General features: G+C 41.9%; 1 protein-coding gene across 2 annotated transcripts in view; it reads left to right on the forward strand.

Annotated features, from left to right (window-relative positions):
* The window catches only part of LOC149352041 (medium-chain acyl-CoA ligase ACSF2, mitochondrial-like), a 106783-nt gene extending 81404 nt beyond the window's left edge, over positions 1–25379 (forward strand). For both annotated transcript variants that reach the window (XM_089581274.1, XM_089581275.1), the window contains exons 5-16: positions 1376–1494; positions 3341–3388; positions 4043–4148; positions 6638–6730; positions 9073–9221; positions 12224–12315; positions 12465–12538; positions 15773–15880; positions 17967–18118; positions 19208–19349; positions 19444–19554; positions 24668–25379. In XM_089581274.1, coding sequence (XP_089437400.1) covers positions 1376–1494; positions 3341–3388; positions 4043–4148; positions 6638–6730; positions 9073–9221; positions 12224–12315; positions 12465–12538; positions 15773–15880; positions 17967–18118; positions 19208–19349; positions 19444–19554; positions 24668–24787 — 1314 coding nt within the window. In that variant the 3' untranslated portion in view covers positions 24788–25379. The remainder of the gene's footprint in view (positions 1–1375; positions 1495–3340; positions 3389–4042; positions 4149–6637; positions 6731–9072; positions 9222–12223; positions 12316–12464; positions 12539–15772; positions 15881–17966; positions 18119–19207; positions 19350–19443; positions 19555–24667) is intronic.
* Positions 25380–25852: the final 473 nt, after the last annotated feature.

A 25852-nucleotide genomic window follows, 5' to 3' on the forward strand; every position in this document is an offset into this window, starting at 1 on the left:
TGAACAGCTGTTTCTTTTCATGGCTTTTTTTTTTTTTTTTTTGCAGAAAGTGTTTATTTTTCCTTTAGGCTGCTTGCTTGTATTCTTGTTTTACATATATTTGAAATTGTTCGAAAATATTCAGTTCGAAACTAAAAATTTGACCACTGCAGATGGGATGGGGTGGTGGCTGTTCTGTATTGTTGGCGTGCTTTGTCAGTTATTTGCAGGCATTCACTTCTTGAGTGGTATGGCATTGTCCATATTAGGGCACAAGCATTGCTTTCCTGGCCTTAGCTTCTTAAAAAGTAGAGGAAGATGTGGCACAGTTCTTTCATGTTTTTACAAGCATCAAAATTTCAAGCTGCCACTTTTTTACTGATATGGCACTGTTCTTTTTTTTTTGTTTTGAACTCAACATTTATAGCATGCACACTGGAAGGCACTAGAAGCTACTGAGTTGCAGACTGCTGTGTGGAATTCGTTTTTTTTCAGCATTAATCATTTGGCTGTCTGGAGCCACCGTCGTCTAATGTTTGTCGTGATGGGTTTCCAAATTGCAAATGAAAGTAGAATTCTTGCACCATGGAAGCAGAATTATTTACCATTGTTTTTGAGCCCAGTTGAATAGCTGGAGGCTAACGAAAAGGGTTCAACTTAAATTGAGGACAACACAGCGAGCTATGGAAAGGAAAATGATTGGTATAACATTAAGAGACAGGAAGAGAGCACAGTGGGTCAGGGAGCAAATGCAGATTAATGGCATCCTAGTTGAACTCAAGAAGAAGAAGAAGTGGTCTTGGGCAGGGCATGTAATGTGAAGGCAAGATAACCGATGGTCATTAAGGGTAACAGACGAAACAAGAGAAGCCAGGCGTACGAGGTGGCAGCAGAAAGTTATGTGGGAAGATGAGATTAAGAAGCTTGCGGGACTAAGGTTGTGGGGATAACAAGACAGGGTTAATTGGAGAGATATTGGAGAGGTGTTTGTCCTGCAGGGGGCATAGTCAGGCTATTGATGGGGATGAACAGCTGGCAGAACACATTTAGAAAATTCCCTCTGAATGTTTCGTGCAAGATTCTGTTTTGGAATGTTATGTGGGGTAGCTGTAGAAAGTATTTGATACTAAAAAGGTTTCTATTTAACTTGAATACTCAAGATGTAGTTGATATTTAAAGTTTGAAAGACTATGTACGATTTGCCTCGCAACATTTAAAATTTGGCTTGTGAAATAGAAAATCTGTAGGTAATGGAGCAATTGGAGAAAAAAACGTCTCTCTGGCATTTTACTGTCAACTGCATTTCTACTGTAAATAAAGGGAAAATGCTTGAGAAAACTTGTTCATTGTTTGAAGTGCAATTGGAGAACATGTATTTTTTCTCTGTCATACACAGGTGTGTTTTACAGGCATATTCATTCCGGAATCATTCAAGGTTCTCAAGTACTATGAGACACTTTGTGCCATGATTCCTGAACTGAAGGACTCCAATCCTGGGCAGCTAAATTGCAAGAAGTGAGACAGGCTTTGCATTTCTTTTTTAATTTGAAGGCATTAATTGGTTATAAATTTGTTGTGCTCTAGACCTTGGCTTACAGGTATTTTAGTTACGCATACAGTTTATGAACGATTAAAATCTTACTAAAAATCAAAATCAAATTAAAAATTTTAAAATTTATGTACTTAAAGAAAAATACTGGTCACAAACAATGGTAAAATATTTTGTGACTATACATTGCAGAGGTGTGAAAGGTACCATGGTATTTTGTATCGGTATGCACACTTCGTATCCTCAGAAGTTGAAACTTAGACACAGATACTGGAGACACAGCGCATATGCCCCTATATATATACAATCGAGCCCACCAATAACAAACACACGTCTGTCATGTCAGTAGCGTACTAAGTCAAGCATGAAAAAAACCAACTAGATGTATTTTCCATGTCACGTGCCATTCATTGTTTTATCCTGTTTTCCATGAGGCGAAGTTTCGTGGTGTGCTTTTTCCACGATATGCGGGACTCGCCATCAGCCCGGTGCAATTTTTGTCCTGTCTGGTGCATTTTTGCGTTGATGCCTGCCTCTGCCTGCAGTGCCTGAACACACACCCGCGATTGGCACAAACTTGTTCACCTTTTTAATATTTTTGTAAATATTGTAAATAGTGAATGAAGCTCTCCCTTGTCCTTTCTTGCTATCGCTTTCCTCAGTACTTCTTGCTATCCTCTCCCTGTCCCTAAAACTCCAGTAACGATACTTCAGTATCATAGCTGGGATTCAGCATGCATAACGGCTTTGGAATAGCACTGGTTATCAAGAGACAGTATGTGGTACATTGATGGTAACATGTGTTGTAGAGTCTAGCTTTAACAGTCACTGCTCACCCTCATTTAGAAATGAAGCCTTTCCTTGAGTGGCAAGTGCCATTGAAGGTTACAGGAACGTGACAAGAATTGCATCACTACCAACTGATTGTTGGATATCTTTCTAAAATAGATTTACAGCATTTGTTACTTTTCGTACAGCACCTCAATTTAATGGTTTACTGTGGTGAAATGCATATTTCAGAAAGCCAGTGCAGGCGTCAGGTTCAACGTCCCTATTGTAGCACTGCTTTGGGAGGGATAAATTGATTCCCCATTTGCTTTAATGACTTCCACCCAAGTGAAACCCCTTCATATGAGATGAAAAATTGCACCGACAGTTTTTCTGCACTTACTCCATCATGGAAAGTTCACAATTTCTTCGTCTCATATCACACCATCAGCGACATATATCCATGCCTTAATATAGTTAATACCATGTTTCGCAGAAACAAACTTGAGCTCATACTTTCTACATACCATAGAGAAGTGGAATTTATTGCCTAAAGTGATTAGTATACTCAATGAAAGTTTTTAAAAGCTCATGAGCAGTGCATATAAAAAAAAATAGAAAACTGAGATGTCTTTTTCAATGACTGTTTGTTTTGATCTTTTGTATCATCTTGTGTTGTTATTGAAAACGTTCTCTGTCCCTTCCCCTTCCTGCTTAGACCACATGAGGTCTGCAGTATTATATAGATAAAGAAATAAAAGAACAAATAAAAGATCAGGTTTTACCCAGAAGCAAAGGGTCGCAGGTGTATACAGTAATCTGAGAAAATACTGCAAATGCCAGTCTGTTGCTCATTTCTGTTATGAGGTCCAGTTGCATCTCTTTTCTGCTTATCTCTGGAGTAGAATATCTGAGTCATTTACATGCTCAAGCTACAGTTTTGCTGAACTGATAGTGGTCACTTTAGCTGCCTCCAAGTAGTATCTCTCTTTCTCATGCATTTCTTTATGGGACTAATGAGTGGTGTGATGCCACCACTTGCAGGTATCCATTCTTGAAGACTGTTATTGTGGACAGTGACAAGGCATTGCCGTGAGTTATCTATTTGTTCCTTGGCATACTGGGCACAAAAGAACTTTTGGCGGCAACATTTTGGTAGAGGTGGATGTGGTGCACACATTATATATTGAGCATTAATTTGTAGAAAAAATTCACAGGGAAACCTAATTACCTTATCCGTTAGCAGTGCAATAACATTAGAAGCTGCTAATTTCTTTACTAAAAGTGACATCACTTCTGGCCTGGTGGCGTCACTTCCCTTTAGCCAGTGGGCAAATTTTATTACTGACAACACATTTTTTTTTCCTAGTGAGGCTTTTAATGCGACAGCATTTTGTGCTCCTGAGATGCCTTGGTAACTTGGAACTCATTCGTAGGAATGACTTGCCTTTCAACAGCTCCATTCTGCACAGATGCCAGTTCACAAAAACAAGCTTAAGAAACCATTGACCAGTTCTGGCCAGTGCAAGTTAAAAGCAGAAATGAAACGACTGCTGTGATCTACAGTTTAAGCAGTTTGTCATGCTCAAGAGGGTGTCTCAATTTGAAGCTGTTTTGCTTCTTGGGGTACTGATGTAGATGAATGCATTTGAGCGATTCGGGCTTATTGTCTATGTAAGCATTCATTTTATCTATTTGCACGTATGATGTACGTGCCCTTGATGCTGTCCATGCTCATTATACCAGAGGCTGCATCAACTGGCGGGAGATTCTGCAAGGTGGAAATGCTGACTTAGCTGAGGCAGAGAGGAGAGTCAGTATGGATGACCCTGTCACCATTGTGTTCACTTCTGTGAGTATGCAGCTTCTTTTATGTGGTTTTCTTGTTCGTGGACAAGAGAACTGAAACAGGGGGAAAGTTTTTAGTGGTGTTCATTGAATATCATTGATTCCCGTTAAGTTGATATGAATGGAATAGTAAAAAATATCCAGGTAAATGGCTTATTTATAGTGGAAACGAGGGTACTATGGCATTGCAATGACAATGTCTTGGAGCCATGATATACTTCAAGTAAAATAGTTTCTTGTAATAAAGCTTGCAATATGCAAATTACACAAGAAGTATATTGATGCTGCTGTACTTGATATTATGTGTGTCATATCAGGTTGCATAGCCCAAGAATATGGCAGGAAGAAACAGTGGAACTCTAGCAACTTCAGTAGCAGTTGAAATTTAGCCATGTCTATAGGAGCTTTTTTGCAACATTCACTGGCATCTCCTCAAAGTATGCTCTTTCTTAGGTTACTACAACAAAGGTGGCATTTCTAGTCCATTGAAACTGTTTGTCATTAATTGGTCCTCTAAAACATTGTGTGTTCCCCTTGACATCTTTTCTGTGTATTTGACACTATCAGTGACATGTAACATTTTACCTTTAAAAGTTGTGAACCTTAAGTGAAGAGGTCACTAGAGTATGGTACAGTTTTGAGTCTGTTGCCTCTTTAGTGACCAGTAGTGATGTCATGTGGCACAACAAAGACTCAGTAGTAATCTGCATTGGGTGCTACTGGCTGTGTACACTGGAATATTAACTTGTAGTCAGCAGTGTGTTCAGTACTTCTGGAATAGAATATTAAGGCTAAATGGGGCTTCAATTATGTTCTAACACCTAAAGTCTCGTGCCATTTGGATCAGCAGTCATGATTTATTAAGACATGCACACACCAGAATTTTTATTACAGTTAATTTTTTAGAACTCTGCAACCTCAATCAGGCATTCTAAATCACAGAGCAGAGTCCATCATTGTGCAGTAATAATGTTTGCTGCATTTTTGCTGCATAATTTGTGGCATGGTTTTTTAATATTTTAAACTGTAGTGCATTATGTGGTAGACTGTTTATCACAGGACAGGTGCAGAAATCCTATGAGTCTTGAAAAGTAAGTTCCCGTGAGAAATATGACATGAAAATGCACCAGTTGTGGCTCAGAGATTGGAAAGAAAACCTGTAGTGAGTTGTCTGTGTTTTTAAGACTGTGCTGTCAACAACAGATGTGCCACTACAGGCATGTGAGGTTGCACTGGACACTGGTCTGTGGGAAACTGAAGCTTAAAGTGTTGAGTTCAAAAAGGTTGGGAAAAAAAAAAATTTATAGTGTATCTAGGAATTCAACATTTTGCTTATTTTTTGTATTGCACAAATATTCCGTGCAGCATAAGAGAGTTATATATACATGTGCAGGCCGGTGGCAGCTACAAATGCCACGGCCCGGTATGGGGCCCATGGGTCCAGATTCAAGTGTCTGGTGGTCCGTTGGGGTGGTAACCCTGAATGCCGAGGTTTCGCTTGCGTGCCTCCCGGAGTCCAGGGCAAGTTAGCAGAAAATTAGGTAACGTTGCCTCTGTAGCAGAAGCGGGGCAGAAGGGGCAGTTCAGAAGCGGGGTCTGTGATGTCCAGCAGGCCCTGATGGCAGGCGTCAGCGCAGCATCCACCCAGATTCTCCTCAACGCCACCTCCTCACGGCGAGTTAAATCGCCGGGAAGGTTGGATCCATGCGGTGGTATTAAAGCATGCGTGGAGCGGCGGAGAAATTTCTTGTTAGGCAGGACGATGTCTCCTGCGGACAGTTTCAGTAGAGGAAGCAGGTAAGGCACTTGCAGTGGGTGGGACGCACTGTCAGCTTCCCTAAGATGATGCATATTGCGTCTAGCCCACACAACTCCGACTGGGCATGGATACGATTTCACAATGGTCCGCACATCGACAACAATGCCCAGGGGACAGGCTATGCGCCATAGAGCTCCTACTGCTTGTGGTGAATCGGTATATAGGAGAAGACAGTTTAATGGAGTACAGAGGAGGCCCTTTAAAGCGGACAAGCCATCGCAAATGGCAACGAGCTCTGCTATCACATTTTGCTTATGGATGTGACATTATCTTCAGTGCATTCAAGAATTGAACCCTGTGCTCTGTTATTAACAATAGCATTTATATCATTCCAAGTAGAAGAAACTAAAGCGAAAGCTTTGATGTCAGAATCTCATTATCTCTTTTGCTTCTCTTGCTTACTCTCTTAAACTCTGAAGTCACACAGGGAGTGTCCTAGTCCTTTCACAACATGCAACAGTACAAGGATACCAAGTACATATACCTTGAGATGTGGGCGCTGGCTTGTATGCCAAATTAAGACTGCATGAAAGCAAAGGGCTATCAACTTATTATTGCAAATCATTATATCATCATAATTAGTGGCAGAAATAACCAGGTGAGCTTGATTCTCTCTTGTGCACTTTGCTTGATGCCTTCTAAACATCTTATTCAGTTGTGACATGTCTTTTCAGGGGACCACTGGAACACCAAAGGCAGCTATGCTTTCCCACCATGGATTTGTGAACAATTCAATTATGTATGACCATGCTGCACCTGACCCTCAGGTGAAGCAGTAAAACATGTCGCTAGCGAGTTGGTGCATAGCTTGAGAAGATGAAGTGCAAAAAAGGACAGCATAGAGAAGTAGGGACGACCAGACATGCGTATGTCCCATCGTCCCTACTTCTGCATGCCATCTTTTGCACTTCGTCTTCTCAGGTGAAGCCTTTTGCATTGATACTTGTGTACCTGCAGAACAAAGCTCAAATCGTTTGGGCAGTAAAGTGATGAGTCTCTTTGTAGCAATTGCATTTTTTAATTGAGAGAATGGTTTTAGGGACACCAGTGTTTATAGAACTCCTGACTGATGCTAAAAAGTCAGTCAGCAGCCAACTTGCAAAAGAGCCATAGGTTTTCTTGGACACTTTGATTGTTTTTAATGAATACCTACAGTTCTCTACCTTCAACTGCACAGTTCATTGCAAGCCTGCAACAATTTGCAGGAATGTTTTTAGATGAAAACCAGCCATTTCTCGATCAGATCCCCAGTATGAGTAAATGTAAAGGCAATGAGGGCACATGAACTTATCACTTCTGAGGGGAGGCGGAAGGTCATGGGCATGGAATAGTCATGGAATGAGGGAAGATCATGGGGCAGTATTTTCTGGCTCTGAAGTGGAGCAGCTTTCATAGGGACATCCTGCCTAGTGGCCTAACCATCAGCAATGTTTACTAGTGTTAAGTTCTTGAAGTTGTGTGTAACAATGAAAAAAAAAAAATGGGGTTTGAGTACTGAAAGTGTTCTATTTCTGCAGAACAAGGTGCATTTGGTTACTGGTCACTACTGATTTCACATGAAAAAAATTCCGCTACAAATTGCCGCAGTACCCTCTTTACATTTCCAACCAGGCCGCCGCGGTGGCTCAGTGGTTATGGCGCTCGGCTGCTGGCCCGAAAGATGCGGGTTTGATCCTGGTCGCGGCAGTCAAATTTCGATGGAGGCAAAATTCAAGGCATCCTGCCTTGCATGTTCAGCTGGATTGCATAGTGTTTTACTCAAGTGGTAACTTAGAGGAACATAAAAAGGGCATTCAAAGGGCATTTGCATAAAAATTAGGCGCTCACTCTAGATGCATACTGTGCATGCATCTTTACGGCACAATCGTCAGTGATGTCAAAAGGTCCTGTGGCACTGCTTACCTTTTCTCTTATGCCATGCTATAGCAATGCACAGGTTGTCACAACACAGTGAATACTTGTTTTCTAATCTTTAAGATGCAAAAACACTCGGTGATGCTCACATCACACTGCTCTTTTTGCATTGCATCCAATTCCCTGAGGTGGGAAAGTGTTGGCATTACCTGGGAGCAGAAAAGTAATGGTGGGATTGGTACGGGGGCTACATTGCTACAAAATGCCCGTGTAGGGCCAGAATTCCTGTATTATACGAAAAGACCCAATTTTCAGAGCATTAGTATTGTATAGACCTTACTCAGATACATGCTAGATTGCTCAGAGATACATGCTGAGATACATGCTAGATGTTTAGTCTGCATCACCCTTGTGTAGAGCGCTTGAGGAGTGTGCACCATGCATTAAAAACTGAAATTATAAAGAGGCTCATGGTTTCCAGGCAAAGTGCTCATGCCCACCTCTTTACAGACCTGTGTAGCTGTACTTCCGCGCCAGCATTGCCTCTAAAATCTCGAAGATGTGACGAGGTGTCAGTGTTTATGCAGGCAAGTGCGCCGCTTGAGTGCTTCACACAAGGGTGACACAGACTGTACAGGAACTACCTCTGTATGATCGCCAAACATAACATACAGTCTCTGCTTTAACATGTGCTTTGTATCTGCATCTTCTGTGGTTGCTACATTTTTGCAGGGAAGCCAACTTAACTGCTTCAGAACTTTTACACTCATTTACAGAAGTAAATTTAAAGGGAAAACAAGTGCTACTGCACACGGTGTCTTGCAGATTTAGTGCAACCTAATCGAAGGACTGGGAAGAATAGACAACATGTTTGTTCTATTCTTCCCTCTATTCTTCCCTGTCATTCATTTTTGTTGAGCTAAATCTGCAAGATTTATGTCAGCAAACTAGCCCAGTATGATGTACTGTTGCGTACAGTGCTTGCACTTTTGTACAAAAATGTTTGCCACACTTCTTTGTTTCTGATTACATGCAGTCACTTTACCCTGAGAAATACTTGACCTTGCTAACTGGCTCATAGTAGCATTTGCTGCTCAAGCTACTGCTAACCTCAGTCTTCGCATGTTTTGTGAAGCATAGAAAGCGTATCTTTGTTTTAATCACAGGGCAGTAGATAAGTTCATATCACATGCTTATGTCACAGTACAACTGCGCTTGCCGGCACATCTGTGTTGCCTACTTTCTGTGGTTGCAGCACACAGTCCTGTGCAGCCCATTGCCTTTCTTCCACGTTTTCGGCATGACGACAGTCCTGGGATTGACTGTTGTGCGAGGTAACTGTTCTGTGGTTCCATGTGCTGGCTATGACACTAAGGAGATTCTCAAGTCCATTCATACCTATAGGTGGGTAAGTTTACTGGCTGTCATATGAAGTTTTACAGTGTTGGGTGACACACTTGTTCTTCTTTCATTTTTTTAGTCTTATTTACTACAATCAACTGTCGATAATTGGAACTTATAGGGGACCGAAAATTTGTTCAAATTATGCAGAGTTCAAATCAATGGGAGCCATTTTTGAAACACTATGTGTATGGGGTCAAAGCATCAGTTTGAATAAGGCAGCTGTTTGAATTAAACAAGGTCAAATTAACGAGAATTCATTGTATCTGAAAGGCAGCAGAGCATCACAGAACCACAAATGGAATGATACAATCTTGCCTATGAGCAACTAATTTTGCTTAAGCTGAGTATATACTGTTTTGTGGCTTTTAGTGTGGCCGGTCATAAAGGCATAGGAGATCCAGGGTATTTATTCGTTTTGTGTTGTATACTATTGGTCAAGCTTCTTAACAGTTCCTTGCAGATATATATTGATTGCTATTCTTTGAGTTCAAAACCAAACTCGGTTTTTCAAGAAAGCCTTTCCTAATCTAGTTTTTTTTTTTCCGTGCCATTTTTGCCAGCAAATATATATAACTATTTGCACTTAATTCTGTACCAGGCATAAAGTGCTCTATTTTTGCTTATTATGATTTTATGAATAATTTATAAAGGGCAGTTTTTACCAAAAAAAACTGTTTACGAAATCAGACATTTTTTTTTTCGCATTAATTACAACTTTTTCGTCCCACCCACTGTGATGAGATCTATTTAACATTACAGTGGCCATTTTTAATGCACAACAGCCTTGCAGCAGGATGCCTGTAGTAATGTGCGTTGCATTTGCTACAAGGGTGCCAATAAGATGTCCAATCAACACCTCTATTCTGGCGGCTCGTTTCTGTCATGTATACTTTTTGAACTAGCATAGCCAACAATTCTGGACAAAAGCATTTTTGAGCGGCAAACAGTTGATGGACGCAATTTTTCATGTAATGTAAGGTTTCACTATAACTATCAATATATCCACAGCCAGATCACCTGACGGCAGTCTTGAATTTTTTTTCTGTTAATGTTTTTGCTATCATCAAAAGCGTTCCCCTTTGGTTTCCATGGCAGGAATAACTCTTCAATACAATTGACGGAAAGATTTTCACAGAAAGATTTTGCTGCACATAGGAAGAATGGACCATTACCTTCAATATTTCCATAACAGTATCTTACAATATTCCTATTTTCAAAATTTTTGTCCGAGAATTTTGGACATGTCTGAAAGTAAAGAATTTTAAAAGTAAATAAGTAGTAAAAGCGAAGGGATAACAAGGCTTGGATGGTGTTTAAAGAGACACTGAGGAGAAATTGAAGTTGGCTTGTATTGACAGAATACCAGCTCCTGATTACAAAAACGCCACTCATACTGACAACAAAGCTCTTGTAACCTAGAAAAGAGCAAGAACCAAAATACAGGTATCGCCGCCACAGGCCAAACTCGCAAGTACAAGCGTGATGACGTCATAGGACAAAACAGTGTTGGTTCTAGCAACACTGGGGCACGAGAAGCCACGAATCACTGAGGCGCAGCCAATGCATGCGCAAATCTCCTTGACGTCACCAGATGGCGCCACATACCCGGCAGCTACGCGCGCGCCTGCAGCATCAGGACCAACAGCGCCTGCTCACCGGCGGTAGGCGGGCTCCCAGTATTCCACTAACGGTAACAAGGTACACGGTATGCTAAAGGTGTCTATTTGCGAGAACTTCGTTGACGACTTCGAGAACAGGATCCATCGTAACGCTGGCAAAACGCCGGTGCAAATGTAAACGAAGCGACGGCCGCGACGGCCGCAATAGCCGCGATAGCCGATAGATGCCTTCAACATGCGGCCGGCGATAGCTTTCTTTTCGGCTACTGCTAGGCCGCTCTGCTGGCCGACAGAAATCATGGAGTCTGTGTTACGTCATGTGCACGTCATGTTTCACGTCACTTAGTCCTGTGTCGTCATAAGAGAATCCCAAGTTTGAATCAGAGCGGCAGGAAAAACTTTTCAACTTTGAATCCAAATTCCTTACAAATAAATGCATCTTTCGCTGCCGACCAAGTGGCAACAAAGCCATGAAATGCCGAACTATCGGATTTTGCTATACAAAAATATTAATAGAGCTCTCCTCACTGTCCCTTTAAATTCATCAGGTTATAACTGGGTAAAAAAATGCTTTAGATTGGGTTCAAGCCATCTGCTGGACCTCTTGCAGTGCCTTAAGTTTTTTTTGCACCGGCAAACTACGCTTTCTTGAAGGCACCTTTTTGGGTTATTATTAGGTGCAGAGCAATTCCTGTGAGATCTGCTCAGAAGTCAGAATCAGGTAAAGTCATGTTTTACTCTGAAACGATGGGCCCTACATACCAGGTGTTTCAGGAAGACTAAGTGATATTCAGAAATAGGATTTTTGAGGTAAAAGTATGGCTTTCACAGCATGGTATTGTGAGGGTTGGCGGACACCAGAAAACCAGTGAATGATTTTAACTTGTAAGCTGGTTAACTAATTTCCAATAATTAAGTTCCGAACTATTAGAGTTAGGTGCCTGGCTGCAATTAGAGCTTTGTAGCCGGTAACCGCCATGCCAGTTTTTCAGAATTTTGAAAATGCGATTACCTTGTGATAAATAAAGCACCTAAGTGAAAGGGTGCTCAAATGTATCTTTTGAATGGACGTGCCATGCAAAGAGAATTTGTTGTGAAATCACCTGACAGTTCATTTAACATAGATTATTACATGTTTTTTGCTTCTTTTCTTTACTGTGATTTGTGGAGTGTGCATCAAGATTGAGTTGTGAAAGATTCATTGCAAGGACAGTTTGCTGCTGTGCTCTTTTTTTTTTGTCCTGCTCTAGATTTAGTTAATGTATTGTCCTTGTTGATGAATGATTAGAAGATAACTGTGTGTGTTTCATTGTTGAACTTCCATAAGGTGATTACTAATGTTGTAATTTTTTCTCCACTTCCTTCTTTTTTCCTCTCTTTCAGGTGTTCACAGGTTGCAGGTGCACCTACCATGATTACCGACATGATCAATCATGCAGACTTCCACAAATTTGACCTTTCTTGCCTAACTAAGGGTGTGTGTTTTAGCTTGCCAATAGCATGGGCCTCTTTATGCATGTTGTTGTATGTGTACAGTGCAGAAATGCATTGTGGTATCATCTGGGCTGTGGAGCTTTGTTGATTGTCCTCTCACCTTTTCTTCCTTCTTTTTCATTCGAAACAGTTGTAATGGGAGGCAATGCAGTGACACCAGAAATGAGGAAATTGGCACGGGAAAAGTTTAAAGCTCATGTCTGGGTGAGTGTTCACAGAAGTTATATTTTGCATTAGTGGATATACAGCAGCTCTACAGATTCGTATTTCTTAGCAGCTAATCACAGCGTGTTTATTGTGCTTTCTGTGTCAGTATTAGTGCCCGAGAACTCTGAGGTTATGCTGTGACATCATAATGGCAGTTCACTGTTGCAAACAAGTAAAGTGCCTGTGTAGTTGTGTACAAGAAGTCAATTATACACACATAGAGATTTCTGGCAGGTAATTAAGCTGCGAAGCCTGTTCCGTTTACAGACATGCCAAAATGGAGCAGGCTGTTCTGTTGCATGTCCAATCATTCCTATCCTACCAGAAATCAAGAAACGTCATGTGTCCTTGAGAAACTGATCACTGATCACTACCAGCATGCGCATGCAAGTTAGCTTGTCGGGATCACTGGTTCCATGCAGTTTCCATTAGGCGACATGTAAATACGGTCAGGAGCCACAGCATGCACCGTTTACTTCTGTTCGCACCTATCCAGTAAAACCTCGTTAATTCAACCCCCTCCCCTAATTTGGAAAGTTGAGACTGCCTATGAGGTACCAGCCAACGCCCATTAAATCTATGGCGGCAGGTGCTCTTAATTCTGTCCCTGCAGGGTTCGCACTGGTTAATCCGGATGGGCTCCCAAAAAGGGCCGGGCCGAATTATGGTTTGCAAGGCAAGCGACAGCTAACCTGCACCCTTCAGAAGCCTGAATTTCATGGTACATTGTTGCGGCGCGTGCGCCTCTGAAGTGTGCGCAAGCATGACGACTATTGGAGGGCCCGCGTCACGAGGCTGAAAAATAGTCTGGCCACATAGTTTTTGGCCTGTTTATGTTTATGTGCTTCACCACCAACATGTGGCTGCTGTGGCTATTGGCCAAGCATCAGCCAGTCTGCTGAACCCCGCCGTGCATGGTTCAGCTGGCTGCGTAGCGCCGTGCATGGTTCAGTAACGTCATCAGCACAGCTGACATAGCAACCATAAGAGAGTCAACAGAAGATCCAATATATACATACACACCCAATGGCCCTTAAGTCAAAGGCCTTTAGGGCAAATGCCTTTGACACCAAAGACCTTTAGGGTAAACCTCTTGACCGGAAAAGCCGCTGAGGGTGGCTCAGTGGTTATGGCGTTCGGCTGCTGACCCGAAATACACGGGTTCGATCCCAGCCGTGGCGGTCAAATTTCAATGGAGGCAAAATTCTAGAGGCCCTGTACTGTGCGATGTCAGTGCACGTTAAAGAACCCAGGTGGTTGAAATTTCTGGAGCCCTTCACTATGGCATCCCTCATAGCCTGAGTTGCTTTGGGTCGTTAAACCCCCATAAACCATAAATCTTAACCTAAAGTCCTTCACCCTAAATACCTTTACCATAAAGGTCTTCTACCTAAAGGCCTTTGAGGCATTAGTGCTAGTTACTAACTTGTATTGACTAGTGAACAAATATAGTTAACTATACTCCGTTTCATACATAGCAGTCAACACTGCTAAAGGTACGAAAGTAGTCCGCTGCAAAAAACAAGCAAAATGTATCTGTCCGCCTCGCGTCGTGGCTGAGTGGTACGAAGTGCGCGCCTGTCTGTTCATTTTATAAGGGGCCAAGGTTCGACTCCCAGCTTGACTGGGTTTTTTTTTCATTTATTTTTTTATTTTTATAAAAAGAATCATTAGGAAGAAAGTCGAAACTGTCAGACTCTAATGCCTACTTTGAAAAACAGCGCTATTTACTTGTTTCGATGGAAAAAGGCAGTGCAGTGTATTGGCGACGGACGTGATTGCGAATTGCTGTTCTCGGGTGTTCAGTGACTTTTTTACAAGTGGCACACAATGAATCATTAATTGTGTGGTTGATAGAATGCAGTGCGGCATCGATTATTCGGAGCAGCCTCGGCTAGCGGCAACCCGGCATTGATTGATGTACTCAGTGGCTTTGAAGTGAGCAGCATCTGATTCGGGAGGTCTCCTCTTTGAGCTGTTGTGACAAGGAAAATTCTTTGAAGTGCTTCCGTTCATAGTAATGTTTTGTATTAGATGTCGGATTCGATGCGTTATGGGTGTGAGCTAGTGCGAAAAGTTGAGGATTGTTTAAAGCTGTGCATTTGGACCCTGAGCAGAGATTATTGCTGTGCAGACCATCAAATGCAACAAGTGGTGTCGTATTGTAGCGCACTTGCCCCTGCAGTTGACATTGTTATTGTGAGAAGCCAACGACGAGGTTCCATGGTTCACGAAGAGCGCGCATGAAGAGGTTGACGAAAGCAGACAACATGACCGGCTGGCCTAGCTGCGAAAACCTGATACAGGAGGGGCCGGAAAAAGCCCAAAAAACTAAGGCACTCTGCTTTGAAGAACATAAAAGAAAAAGCAATCTTTTTTGCAAAATAAAACACCTTTATCATTATACTGCAACATCAACCAACATTTACTTTAATTTTAAGTTCATTACTATTTTTACTTTTCACGCACTACATTACGATGCAGACGAGGAGCACGAACAGGCGCCACAGCCTTGGCTGTGTTGACTGCTATGTATGAAACGGAGTATAGTAGCCCACGATGAGACACGAATGCTTTTGCTTTCATGGCATGTAAGTAGCCTTAAGTGCTCTCCTTAATTTTTTTCTTAATAGGCGGCTCATCGTTCAGTGCCAGAGTGCATTTACATCGCTTTTGTTCGCGTGGTTCCTTCGCAATTTCAATGCGCCGATACTGCTCCTTCATAATGTGCTGTTCATCGTGGTGGAGCCAGTTCACATACGACAATGGCACTTCTAAGGTGGCTCCACCGCTACCGCGTCACACCGTGGAAGAGGCCGCGGATACTCTTAACATTATAAAAGTTTTGCTTCGATGCTACATACATTGTGCACAACAGTGTTGAGACAGAACCAAGAAAAATTGCCACTGCTGTGCAGTTTTCATTTTAAAATCAGAAGTCTGAACGTTCCCCAGTTTTTTACAAAATAAATTTTCAATGATGCAAACGGTGTTTGGCAATTTTTTTAGGCGTTTCGATAATTCAACCTTCAGATAGTTCTGGATTTTTTTTTTCCAGTGCCTTGAAGTCTGAATTACCGAGATGTCACTGTATGTGCAGGACCTCTATTTTGCATTTTTGCAGTAAGCAATTGTTGCTCTAAGTGACTGGCTGTGTCTTCTCTGTTGTGGTAAAGGTATAACATTGCTTGGTGCACAAAACTTTTATGACTTAATGCATCTCTCTACCAGGTTGGCTATGGAGCTACAGAGACAACCACAGTTTCTACATTGGTAACAGAGAAAGATCCTGAAAGCAAACAGAGCACGACTGTGGGAAAACCAGTGGGCTATGTTGAGGTAAGCTAGATGAGTGTTGTCAGGTGCTGCATTTCGGAATGAAAAAATTAACTTGACAAAGAAGGAATCGTTATTATTTGTTGACTGCATTCTTTCTCCATGGAGAATGGTAGCTAGTCATGGATGAATATTTAATCTGCAGAAGAATTAGATTTTAGTGACAGTGAATGTCACAGGCACTGTGCTTACGTTCAGTACCTTGCATCAGGACTGAAAATCAAGCTTGGCCACATAATGAGGAGTAACGACCGTATTGCCCACAAAGTAAAGATGATGGCTGGCAGGAGATGGAAAGGAATCTGAAGGAGTGATGTTGTTGAGGAATATCTCAAATTTCATTCAAGTCATCGTGTGCACCTCCCTTTTCTTGTCCTTGATCTGTTTGACTGGCTTCCTCTTGAAGTTGCAAATTTAGAGAGCTCAGGAAGTAACGAAAGTAGCAAAAATGTGCATCTACCAATCATGTGTGTTGAAAAACTTGTGAGTTGAGATCTTTATTTATTTATTTAGTACCTGCATCACCTACATGGCATTACACCAGGGGGGATAAATGCTAAAACAAAGCACTCAACGCTTGGTAAAATGCTTTGTTTGACGAGATTGAGGCAATTTCAGGCGATAAAGCTTTCCACTGACGAATTGGTCGAGCAAAAAACAAATGACTATATCACAGAGCTTTGATGGTGCTGAGAGCTGCTGTAGCGTGGTTTGCAGTTAAGTTTATGTTGTGGCATGTGCACATGAAACAACTCTTCACTTTAATGCAATTTTTATTTCACTGCACCAAGCCATGTTTAGGTCAGAACAAAATGCCACGTCCTGTCTATAAATAGGCTGCAACTTTGTTTTGATTGGCACTCTGGCCTAGTAGCTGCTTTACAAGGCTGTACATTGTACAAAAGATAAGCATTTTCAGTCCTTCTCTGCAAACAAAATTTTTGTTTTCTTATTTTTGTTCTTAACATAGTTTGGTCCTGTAAAGTTTTACGTATGTTTGTCAGATATTTTTCTACATCTAGGCCTGCTGATTTATTTCTGTTCACCAATTTCTTTGTTATATTTGTAGCACCATTGTTATGTGTTGAAAACCGTTCTGTATGCAAGGAAGATTTTATGGTCCTTAATTGTGATAAAAAGCATTTGGACAGTTTCACTGAAAGCAGTGCTTGGTTGCATTTATATATAGTACCATTTGTCTTTCAAGTTTGGATGTGATAGACTCATATTCAATTGTGACAAACCCTTATAGGTATTGGCATTTCATCTTTGCAGTTTTTTGTTTTTGGTACCAATGCAATAATCGCTGAGTGACTGTTGAAAAGCAACACTGTCTGATCATGCTTTGCTCCATGTGAATACCTCGACTGAGGAAATGCCCTTCTCTTTCTGTTTCAATTTGCTTCGTATGTTGGCCACTGTAAGTTTTATTTTTGGGAAATATAGTCGCATCTTCTGGAGTTCACAGAAATCTTTTACTCATAAGCTGCCATGCATATGCATGCTCCAAGCACCCAAGGGCAGCAACAAACCTGCCCTAATACAGATCAGCATGCTTGCTTTATCATGCTTCCATTAACTACACTGAGTTGCTCAGCTTAAACTGAATTCCAATAATAAATTTTGTACACTATTTTTGTTTTCTCTCAGCTTTAAGAGAGAACATCCATACCCTAATTGCACCCCCTGCTTTTAAAATATGGGAGATCTAAATTTTCTGGGCCTAGCATTCCTGGAACGACATGTTAATGTACTACTGTGCTTCAGTTAAGAGCAAAAAAACTACAAAAACACGCAGCATGCTGGTGACATGCTGTACTATTCAGTATGTAAGCATTAGAGAGGTAAGTTTTTCTTGTCTTCATAATTCTGTTATAAATCCTGCTCCTGCGTGGCTTTCAGTAATTATGCTATGCCTAATGTGGCCTGCACATGGCTAATATATTCAGGCAATGTAAAGTTGGTGCTGGTTATCTGTTTAGTTGACCTGCACCTTGTCTGTGTAGTACCATGCCGGGTCTTGCTGGCACAAAAATTAGGCATTTGACTGATGTTTGCACACTCTGAACTTGCGAATATCATGATGCAGGTTAAGATTGCAGACCCCGCCACAGGCAAGGAGACTGCCATTAATGAGCCCGGAGAGGTGTGGGTTCGAGGTCATAACATTTTCCTTGGTTACCACAATGACGAAGAGAAGACTAAGGAAGTCAAGGCACCTTGTGGATGGTATAAGACCGGGTACGCTACAATGGCTCTTTGTATAGCTGACAATTCTTCTTTCTTAATCTGGCAAACTATTTGCAGATTTTTTTCATTTCATCAGGCTTTAATAAACGCACCATTTTATTCCAGTGACATAAATCACAATCTTCAAGTTTTCCTAAAAATTTTCCTGCCTCATCCGCTTTTTTTTTTTGGGATGAAACTGCACACAGAGGTTCTATGTTGCAGTAACTTTTGTCTTGCAGTAAGTTTGACGACGGCACTTACCTGATTCAGCTGCTCATGATGCAAACCCGTAATTGTCTACATCGAGGAACCAAAAGTCGCCAACGCCGGGTTTCTGCGAAACACGACAATGATGCCATCAAAGGACTTGCGCACCTAGCAACTCTCGCTTTTGCACCTTTCACGTTGTGGCGCTTTCCTCTGCAGACAAGAGATGGCTCCAACGCTGCCCCTCGGCGGCAACCCAGCGCTGGCGGCTTACGGTTCCTCGTTCTCAGTGCAGATGATTACGTGTTTGCATCTTGTACAGCTGAAGCACGTAAGTATCGTTGTCGAACTTGCTATGAGACAAAAGTTACCAGAACAAGCAAGCTCTGTGCACAGTTTCACCACAAACGAGCCGGCGGCTCAGGCAAGAAAATTTTTAAATGTCTTCATGACAAAGATGCACAATACTGTACTACAGCTACAGAAGTTTTTAAACTTTTGTCGTGCGCCCAGAAGTGGCTCTCTGGGGCTTTTCATATCATTTAAACCTTCGTTTCTATCAAGTTGGCCTCTGTATATGTATACACACATTACTGTGAAGTGCTGGTTTTGCTTAAAGATACAAGGTGTTTTAGGCTGCATTAACATCGGCTTCTAGCTATGCTTTGTTGGACCATTCAGTGGCATTTTGATGCCTTTGTCACATGTATTATCTCTGTGTATTTGTGGCTCTTGCCAGAAGTATTTCAATTGTTGCTGCAATAAAATAAAAGCAAGGCTTCAGCAATGCTGACATTTCTCTTCGTGAAATGGGGGAAAAAAAACACTCATTGCAGTTAGCTGCTGCTTTGCTACTATGCACTGTTTACTGACAATTTTTTTATGATATAGTGACCTGGGTAAGATGGATGAAGATGGTTACTTGAGTATCATTGGACGCCTGAAGGACATGATAATTAGAGGAGGAGAAAACATCTACCCGATTGAGATTGAAGAAGTTCTTGCTACTCACCCTGCTGTCAACGAATGTCATGTATGATAATTTAGTTTTTTTGTGTGTGTATATTTTTGTGCATTTTTTTCACTTACTACGCACAATACTGAGCTGTTGTTGAAAAATATGACAGGTAATTGGAGTGCCTGATTCACGGTTGAGTGAAGAAGTATGCGCTTGGTTGGTGCTTGAGCCAAATGCCAAGGTCACTGATGAGGAGCTCCAACAGTATTGCAAGGGCAAGGTAAGTGCTTGTATTGCATTTCCATTCTTTTCTGTCTTGACTCCTCCTTGATGTGCTCAGAACACTGTCAGTAGTACGGAGCAACTCATCTCAGTATAGATTTTCCTGGGCATTAATTTCCTTTGTGTACACTCATCTTATGTGAGGCTGTAGACTGCAGTACAAAATTCTGATATACTACTTCTCCTTTCTGAAAAGTGAAGATGTGAAGATTACTGAAATATTTGTGTTTAATTTTTGTTTCTCATGTCCGTGAATCTGAGGGAAGCCCAACTTTTCTGGCTCTGTGGACCAGAACACTGTAGTTCTGTAGCATGCATAATAGTTGCATATATCATTATTCACTTTATTGAAGCATAGCCTGAAGTTTAGATGCGGTTTTCTTCATGCATACATTTTGTCAGAAACAGTACTGTGTTCTTCCTCATCACAAGACAAACCTTGATAATTCTTTCTTGGTTAATTCTAAATTTCTGATAATTTGTGAGATTTCTGTGGTTCTGTATTCTGTAATCTAAATTTTACCTTATAATCAAACCAGAGTCGGGCACCGGCCCAGTCAATTCAAAGACTTTGAGTGCTATGCAGTAACAGCCGGGTTCATCGCCTGATTTCGATTGGTAGTACAACATCGCGTCGCTTGTAATAGGCACCAGAACCTGCATTAAGCACCATGACATTCAGTTGGACCTCTCAGTGCTTCATGCACCATAGCACAGAAAATGGTGGCACTCCACTTAGTGCGCAGTACCACACCAGACACAGCAACCACCATTCGACGGCATTAGATGTGCTCAGACCACAGCAGCATTAACACAGACTATAGTTTCTATTTCATGCATGCCACACGCTGCTCTGAACTTGTCAGTACAAATACACTGCGCCATACCTAGATTGGTCGGATCGACCACGCTTGTGCACTCTTCCCGTCGTCCCTTTTCAATCGACAACTGACCTTCTACACATGTGCTTTAGCTGTGCGGTGCCACATCTGATTGTGGCCACCGTCCTTGGGCGTGCTGAGAACTTCTGGGCAGAAAAGCACCGGCGAATGGCGAAAAATTTTGCCGGTAATAGAGTTGCATCAAGAGAGATAGGCAACCATGCTCTGCGGGTGTCAAAACTGGCCTGACCAAATTTCAGGCAACCAGCAGTGGCACAGCGACTACTTCAAGTGCAAACAAGTTTCCGCTGTAGGAGGAAGTAATTGTTAAACGTCAACCACAGCTTTGTTGAGTGCAGTAGTAACGACTGTGAAGTTCTGCGCACGGTTTAACATTTCGAGCTTGCCTTTTTCATTTTGCTTCAATTTCGGATAGTTCGAAAACCTGGGTAATTTGAATATTTTCCGTGTTCTGATGGACTTCTAGGTTCTACTGTATTTTATTTTAATCCGTTATGTTTAGTGAGTGCAAAGAGGGAGATCTCTGTGACTTGGTTGGTGTAAAAGCATATTCGCCGTTTGTGGGCCGCCGCGGTGGCTCAGTGGTTATGGTGCTCGGCTGCTGACCCGAAAGACGTGGGTTCGATCCCGGCCGTGGCGGTTGAATTTCTTTGGAGGAGAAATTCTAGAGGCCCGTGTACTGTGCGATGTCAGTGCACGTTAAAGAACCCCAGGTGGTCGAAATTTCCGGAGCCCTCCACTACGGCGTCTCTAATAGCCTTAGTCGCTTTGGGACGTTAAACCCCATAAACCAAAACCAAACCATATTCGCCCCTTGTGATAACAGCAGATTTGCTAGATTTGGCATGTTCCTTAATAGTCTCAGATAGCTTTAAACAAATGCTGATTCGCATAAACAATTTGTTTAGTCATGGTTAAAATAAGCCTTAATACTGCAGCTGTATTTTTTAATAATTATATATGACATCATTTGCTGTGGGTCAAAGTTTGCCTAATGAACAGTTTACCACTGAAGCCTTTGTCTGCCTGCCTGCTTACCTTCCATGTTGCTTGTTCCATGTTCCATGTTGTTTTTGTGGCGCTGATCCCGCAGTATGGGAGCCACCATGTTAAATATGCTTTTTGGTTTAGTGCATTTCCGTCAGCTTTTAGGGCTAGTTCGCCGGTTTCCTTGCGATTTGTTGGGACTTGCTGCAAGAAAGTGAAAGGCAGGTGGAGATGGTTGGACTCCCGAGAACATAATGGCCGCCTGAAACCATCAGCGGTCTGCAATACCACCTGCACTGCTACAGATAAGCGTGGTTGAAACCTCTGATGTTATGCGCATGCATGCTGCAAGCCGGGTGGCCATTTTTGAGCCCCATTAACCTTGCTAATTACTGAATGCATGGTTCTGTCATGCAAATTAAATCATGGAGCGAGGACGGTAGTGCTAGTGACTAGCCATCTTCTATGAGGTTATGGAAGTACTCTCGAAAACAGTCAGTTTTTAAGAAATGGTCCGCAGCGAATAGTTACAGCGATCTGCAGATCTTGTTAACGAATTTTCTTTAGACAGTCTTTGTCGTTTCAACCTTGCACGACACATGGCTCGGGATAAAAACTAGCAACAGACAGCTGGGGAGTAACTTCAGACTCCAAAACTTCTGTTGAAGTGCTACCACATTTCAGAATGCCTTTAGAAAGTGTGGTGTGGAAAATAAATAAATGCGGAAATAAATGCGGAAATAAATGCACACCGTCAAATGCTTCTCTGAGCTAAACGGGCGCATTGTTCGAGCTCAAATTTCGCGCAGAAATGGCATTTGATCGGCAGAATTGTTTTATACCACGTTTGCTTGGGGTTCGAACAGAATAAGTCCGATATTCACATCGTCTGCGGGCAACGACGAAGGAAATTAAGCCGCTCTGTCACCAATCGCACCGGTGGCGCCATCTCGTTTGTTGGTCGTGAAGATTCAGCATAAGAGGGGGATTTGGGAGATTTGAAGACGCTCTTTCAACTGGTTTTTTAATGGTCACAGAAAACTTAGCTTGACCAAACTAAGTTTTCAGCAAGTTAAGTTTTCTGTGACCATTAAAAAAACAGTTGAAAGAGCGTCTTCAAACCTCCCGAACCTCTCTCTTTTGCTGAATCTTCACGGCCAACAAACGAGATGGCGCCACCGGTGCGATCGCTGACAGAACGGCGTGATTTTCTTCGCTGTCGCCGTAGACGATGCGAATATGCGCCTTTGTTTGATCGATTCAGGCAAGTAACCCAAACAAATGTAGTATGAAACAATTCTGTCGACAAAATGCCACTTTTGCGCGAAATTTCAGCTCGAACAATGCTCCCATTTAGCTGGGAGAAGCATTCTACCGCATGCGTTTATTTGCGCAACACGCGATAGAGAACAGTACTTAAAATTCAAGATAATATATATGTGCATTAAAAAAAAATATCAAATAGAAGTGCCATGTTGACTCTCAGTTGTGTGTGAACATTTGCAGATAGTGGCCATCTTAGAGGGCTAAAAAAAGCAAGTCAAGGGCATTCGGTTTCTCTGTATTGCTATACAAGAAAACTTCATTACAAGAGACACTCAAGGGAGCCGAGAAAGATGCCTCTTATAACCAAGGTCTCTTGTAACCATAAATTCTAAAAACACTTGAGGAGTTGCCGAGTTGGACTGGATAAGTTTATTGCACATCAGCATATGAGTGCGTTTAAACACATTCACGTACATTAACACGAGATTGTTTAGGATGGCTTAAAGAAGTCCTTCATAGTGGTTTGTCTTTTTGTGAGTGCAGAATGAGCTTCCTTCCCACTTCCCAACTTCTGGAGGTAACGCACTTTGCTTTGCAGGCCTTCTTGTTGCTCACAATACCTTTGAAGCACTCTTAGATGCCCATCAGCCTCAAGTGCTGACACTTTTTTCCCTGCAACGTCCTCGACATCATCCTCCTGCTCCTCTGGTTCATCCTTTATGGCACACGTACCATTTACTTGTGCAAGGATTGCACGGTCTGTAAGCTCTTCAACACACAAGGTCCACATCTGCAGATACGAACTCCTCAAAAGATTCTGGTACCTCTGCAGTCTCTTGGATGCTCGCCCAAGCTTCATTTTCAAGGAAGTTTTCCACAGGATCCATATAAGGCCCCTCTTCCATCATGTCACCACATTTAAAGCCTGCTTTTCTGAAACAGTTTTCCACAATGTCACTTCTCAGGCCATTCCAGATGCCTGAAATCACCTGAACAGCAAACTTCACGTCAATTACTGCTGCACGATCTTGCTACACGTCGAACAACAGACTTCTACGAACCTCGTTCTGTACTGCAACTTGACAAAGTGCGCAATCCCTTGGTCTGTCGGTTGATGGTGGGATGTAGAGTTTGGAGGGAAAAAAATAACTTTAGTGTCTTTGAGCACAGGGACTTTGGTGTGGCAAGAAGCATTGTCCACAAAGAGAAGCACATCACGATTCTGAGCTTTCATCTTCTGATCAAATTTTAGCAGCCAGGAGTTGAAAATGCTGGATGTTATCCATGCATTCCGGTTTGCTTCGCATGGGGTGGGAATGTGATGCCAGTGGCTGAAACAGGGTCGTTTCGACTTCCCAATCACAAGGAGATCTCCTTCTCAGTTTCTGGCATATTACAACAAAAAAGAGTGCTGATGCGCTCCTTCGACCGCTTGAACAACAGTGTCTTGAACAACAGTGTCTTTCTTCGCCTCATTTTGTAGAACAAACTGCTCTCATCCGCGTTGAGCACATCGTTGGGGCTGTAACCATGAAGTAACTGAGGAAGTTCACGATCTCTCCATACGGACACGCAATCTGGGATGGCAATTTCGGTGCAGCGCGACAGTAATCGCAACTATGTGATGTGTGTCATCCAGCTGCGGAAAGGAACAGAATCGAGGCAAGGGCATGAAAAGTAAAGCGCATACGAGTTGTTACGACATCGGCCATGTTGCATGAGCATATTTGGGTTGTGTCTGTTTTAAATAATGAAGAATTTAAATTTACTCTAGGGACCTAAAAAAGTGGTCCTTAGTACCCGATTGTCTCTTGTAACCGTGTCTCTTGTATGCGATGGTGTTAACGTGGCAAACATAGGAAAACCAACCAAACCACTTTCAAATGTCATTTATAACCAAGTGTCTCTTGTAACTGTGTCTCTTGTAACGAGATTTTACTTATTTCCATCTTGCAGCTTAGCCATTTCAAGATCCCAAAGTATTTTCTTTATGAGACGGATTACCCAAAGACAGCCATTGGGAAAGCACAGAAGAACCAGATGCGCGAGATAGCAGCAAAGAAGTTGGGCCTGTGAGCAGTATCGAGCACTGCGATGGCAAACTTTACCGTCTTGACCACCATTTGACTTCTGCAGCTTGTTGATCAGTGCAAGCTTTGTGTCACCTTGAGGGCAGTATTGAGTGTAACCTTTTTGTTTTTCACTGATACGCACAAACATCAGCAGGTTCCATTCGTGTACCTCACTGGACTACCTTGCATAAGCAGAAACGTCATGCTATGGTGCGAAACTAAGCTCAGCTAATTGTGAAAACATGTTAGCAGCGTCCTGCGCAACAGAAAATGTCATCATGTATGTTCATTTGCTGATTTACTTTGGAGTCTGGCTCTTCTGATGAAAAACATTCTTTACAACTAGAATGTAGACATTAATTGTCTGCAAAATGTGTGCTGTCATTCAGCAACATGTTGAAAAGCTGTTATTCTCTTCATCATTGGAACTGACAGTGAGTGTAAATTATAAACTCCCTGAACAGCGATGAATGGCACCAGTTATGATGCAAGCTGGTCACAAGCAGTACTGGCATTTATGGTGTGTTTGACATTGCATGTAAAAAGTGGACATGTGTATATTATTTTTTCACTGTCTAAATAAAAAGTTGAATCTACTAGAGCATCTTGTGTGCTTATTGCCTTTGAGGCTTTCCTTTTTTTTTAATTGTATAAATAGGAATTTTGGGGCAAAACGAGTCTCATCCCTATATTTTGTATGTGGATGTTTGTTTCAATGAATTGAAGCTTGAGTGGCTCGTGAATAATGTTCTAGGCTTAAACAACTAACCTGACTAACTAAGCAGGAATGAAAGCTGTGCTTATTTTAAGATTCTTTTGCATCGTTGTGGCCTACACGTAGCCACACTGCAATGACATCATCTCGATGTGTTTAGGACTTCACTGAACAGACATATAGTTATGTTCTTTATGGATGCATACGTTTTACAGTCAAACCCACTTATAAAAATGCTGAAATGCCACGGAAATACCATAGTTATAACCAGTAATTTTCATAATCGGGTTGTGCCTAAAAAAAAAAAAAAAACATGGCACACTTTACTGCATTTAGTGACAGGAAAGATCCAGA

This window comes from Amblyomma mixtum, chromosome 3, assembly GCF_055824585.1.
Source record: "Amblyomma mixtum isolate Tamu chromosome 3, ASM5582458v1, whole genome shotgun sequence".
In the NCBI taxonomy this organism is placed as follows: domain Eukaryota; kingdom Metazoa; phylum Arthropoda; class Arachnida; order Ixodida; family Ixodidae; genus Amblyomma; species Amblyomma mixtum.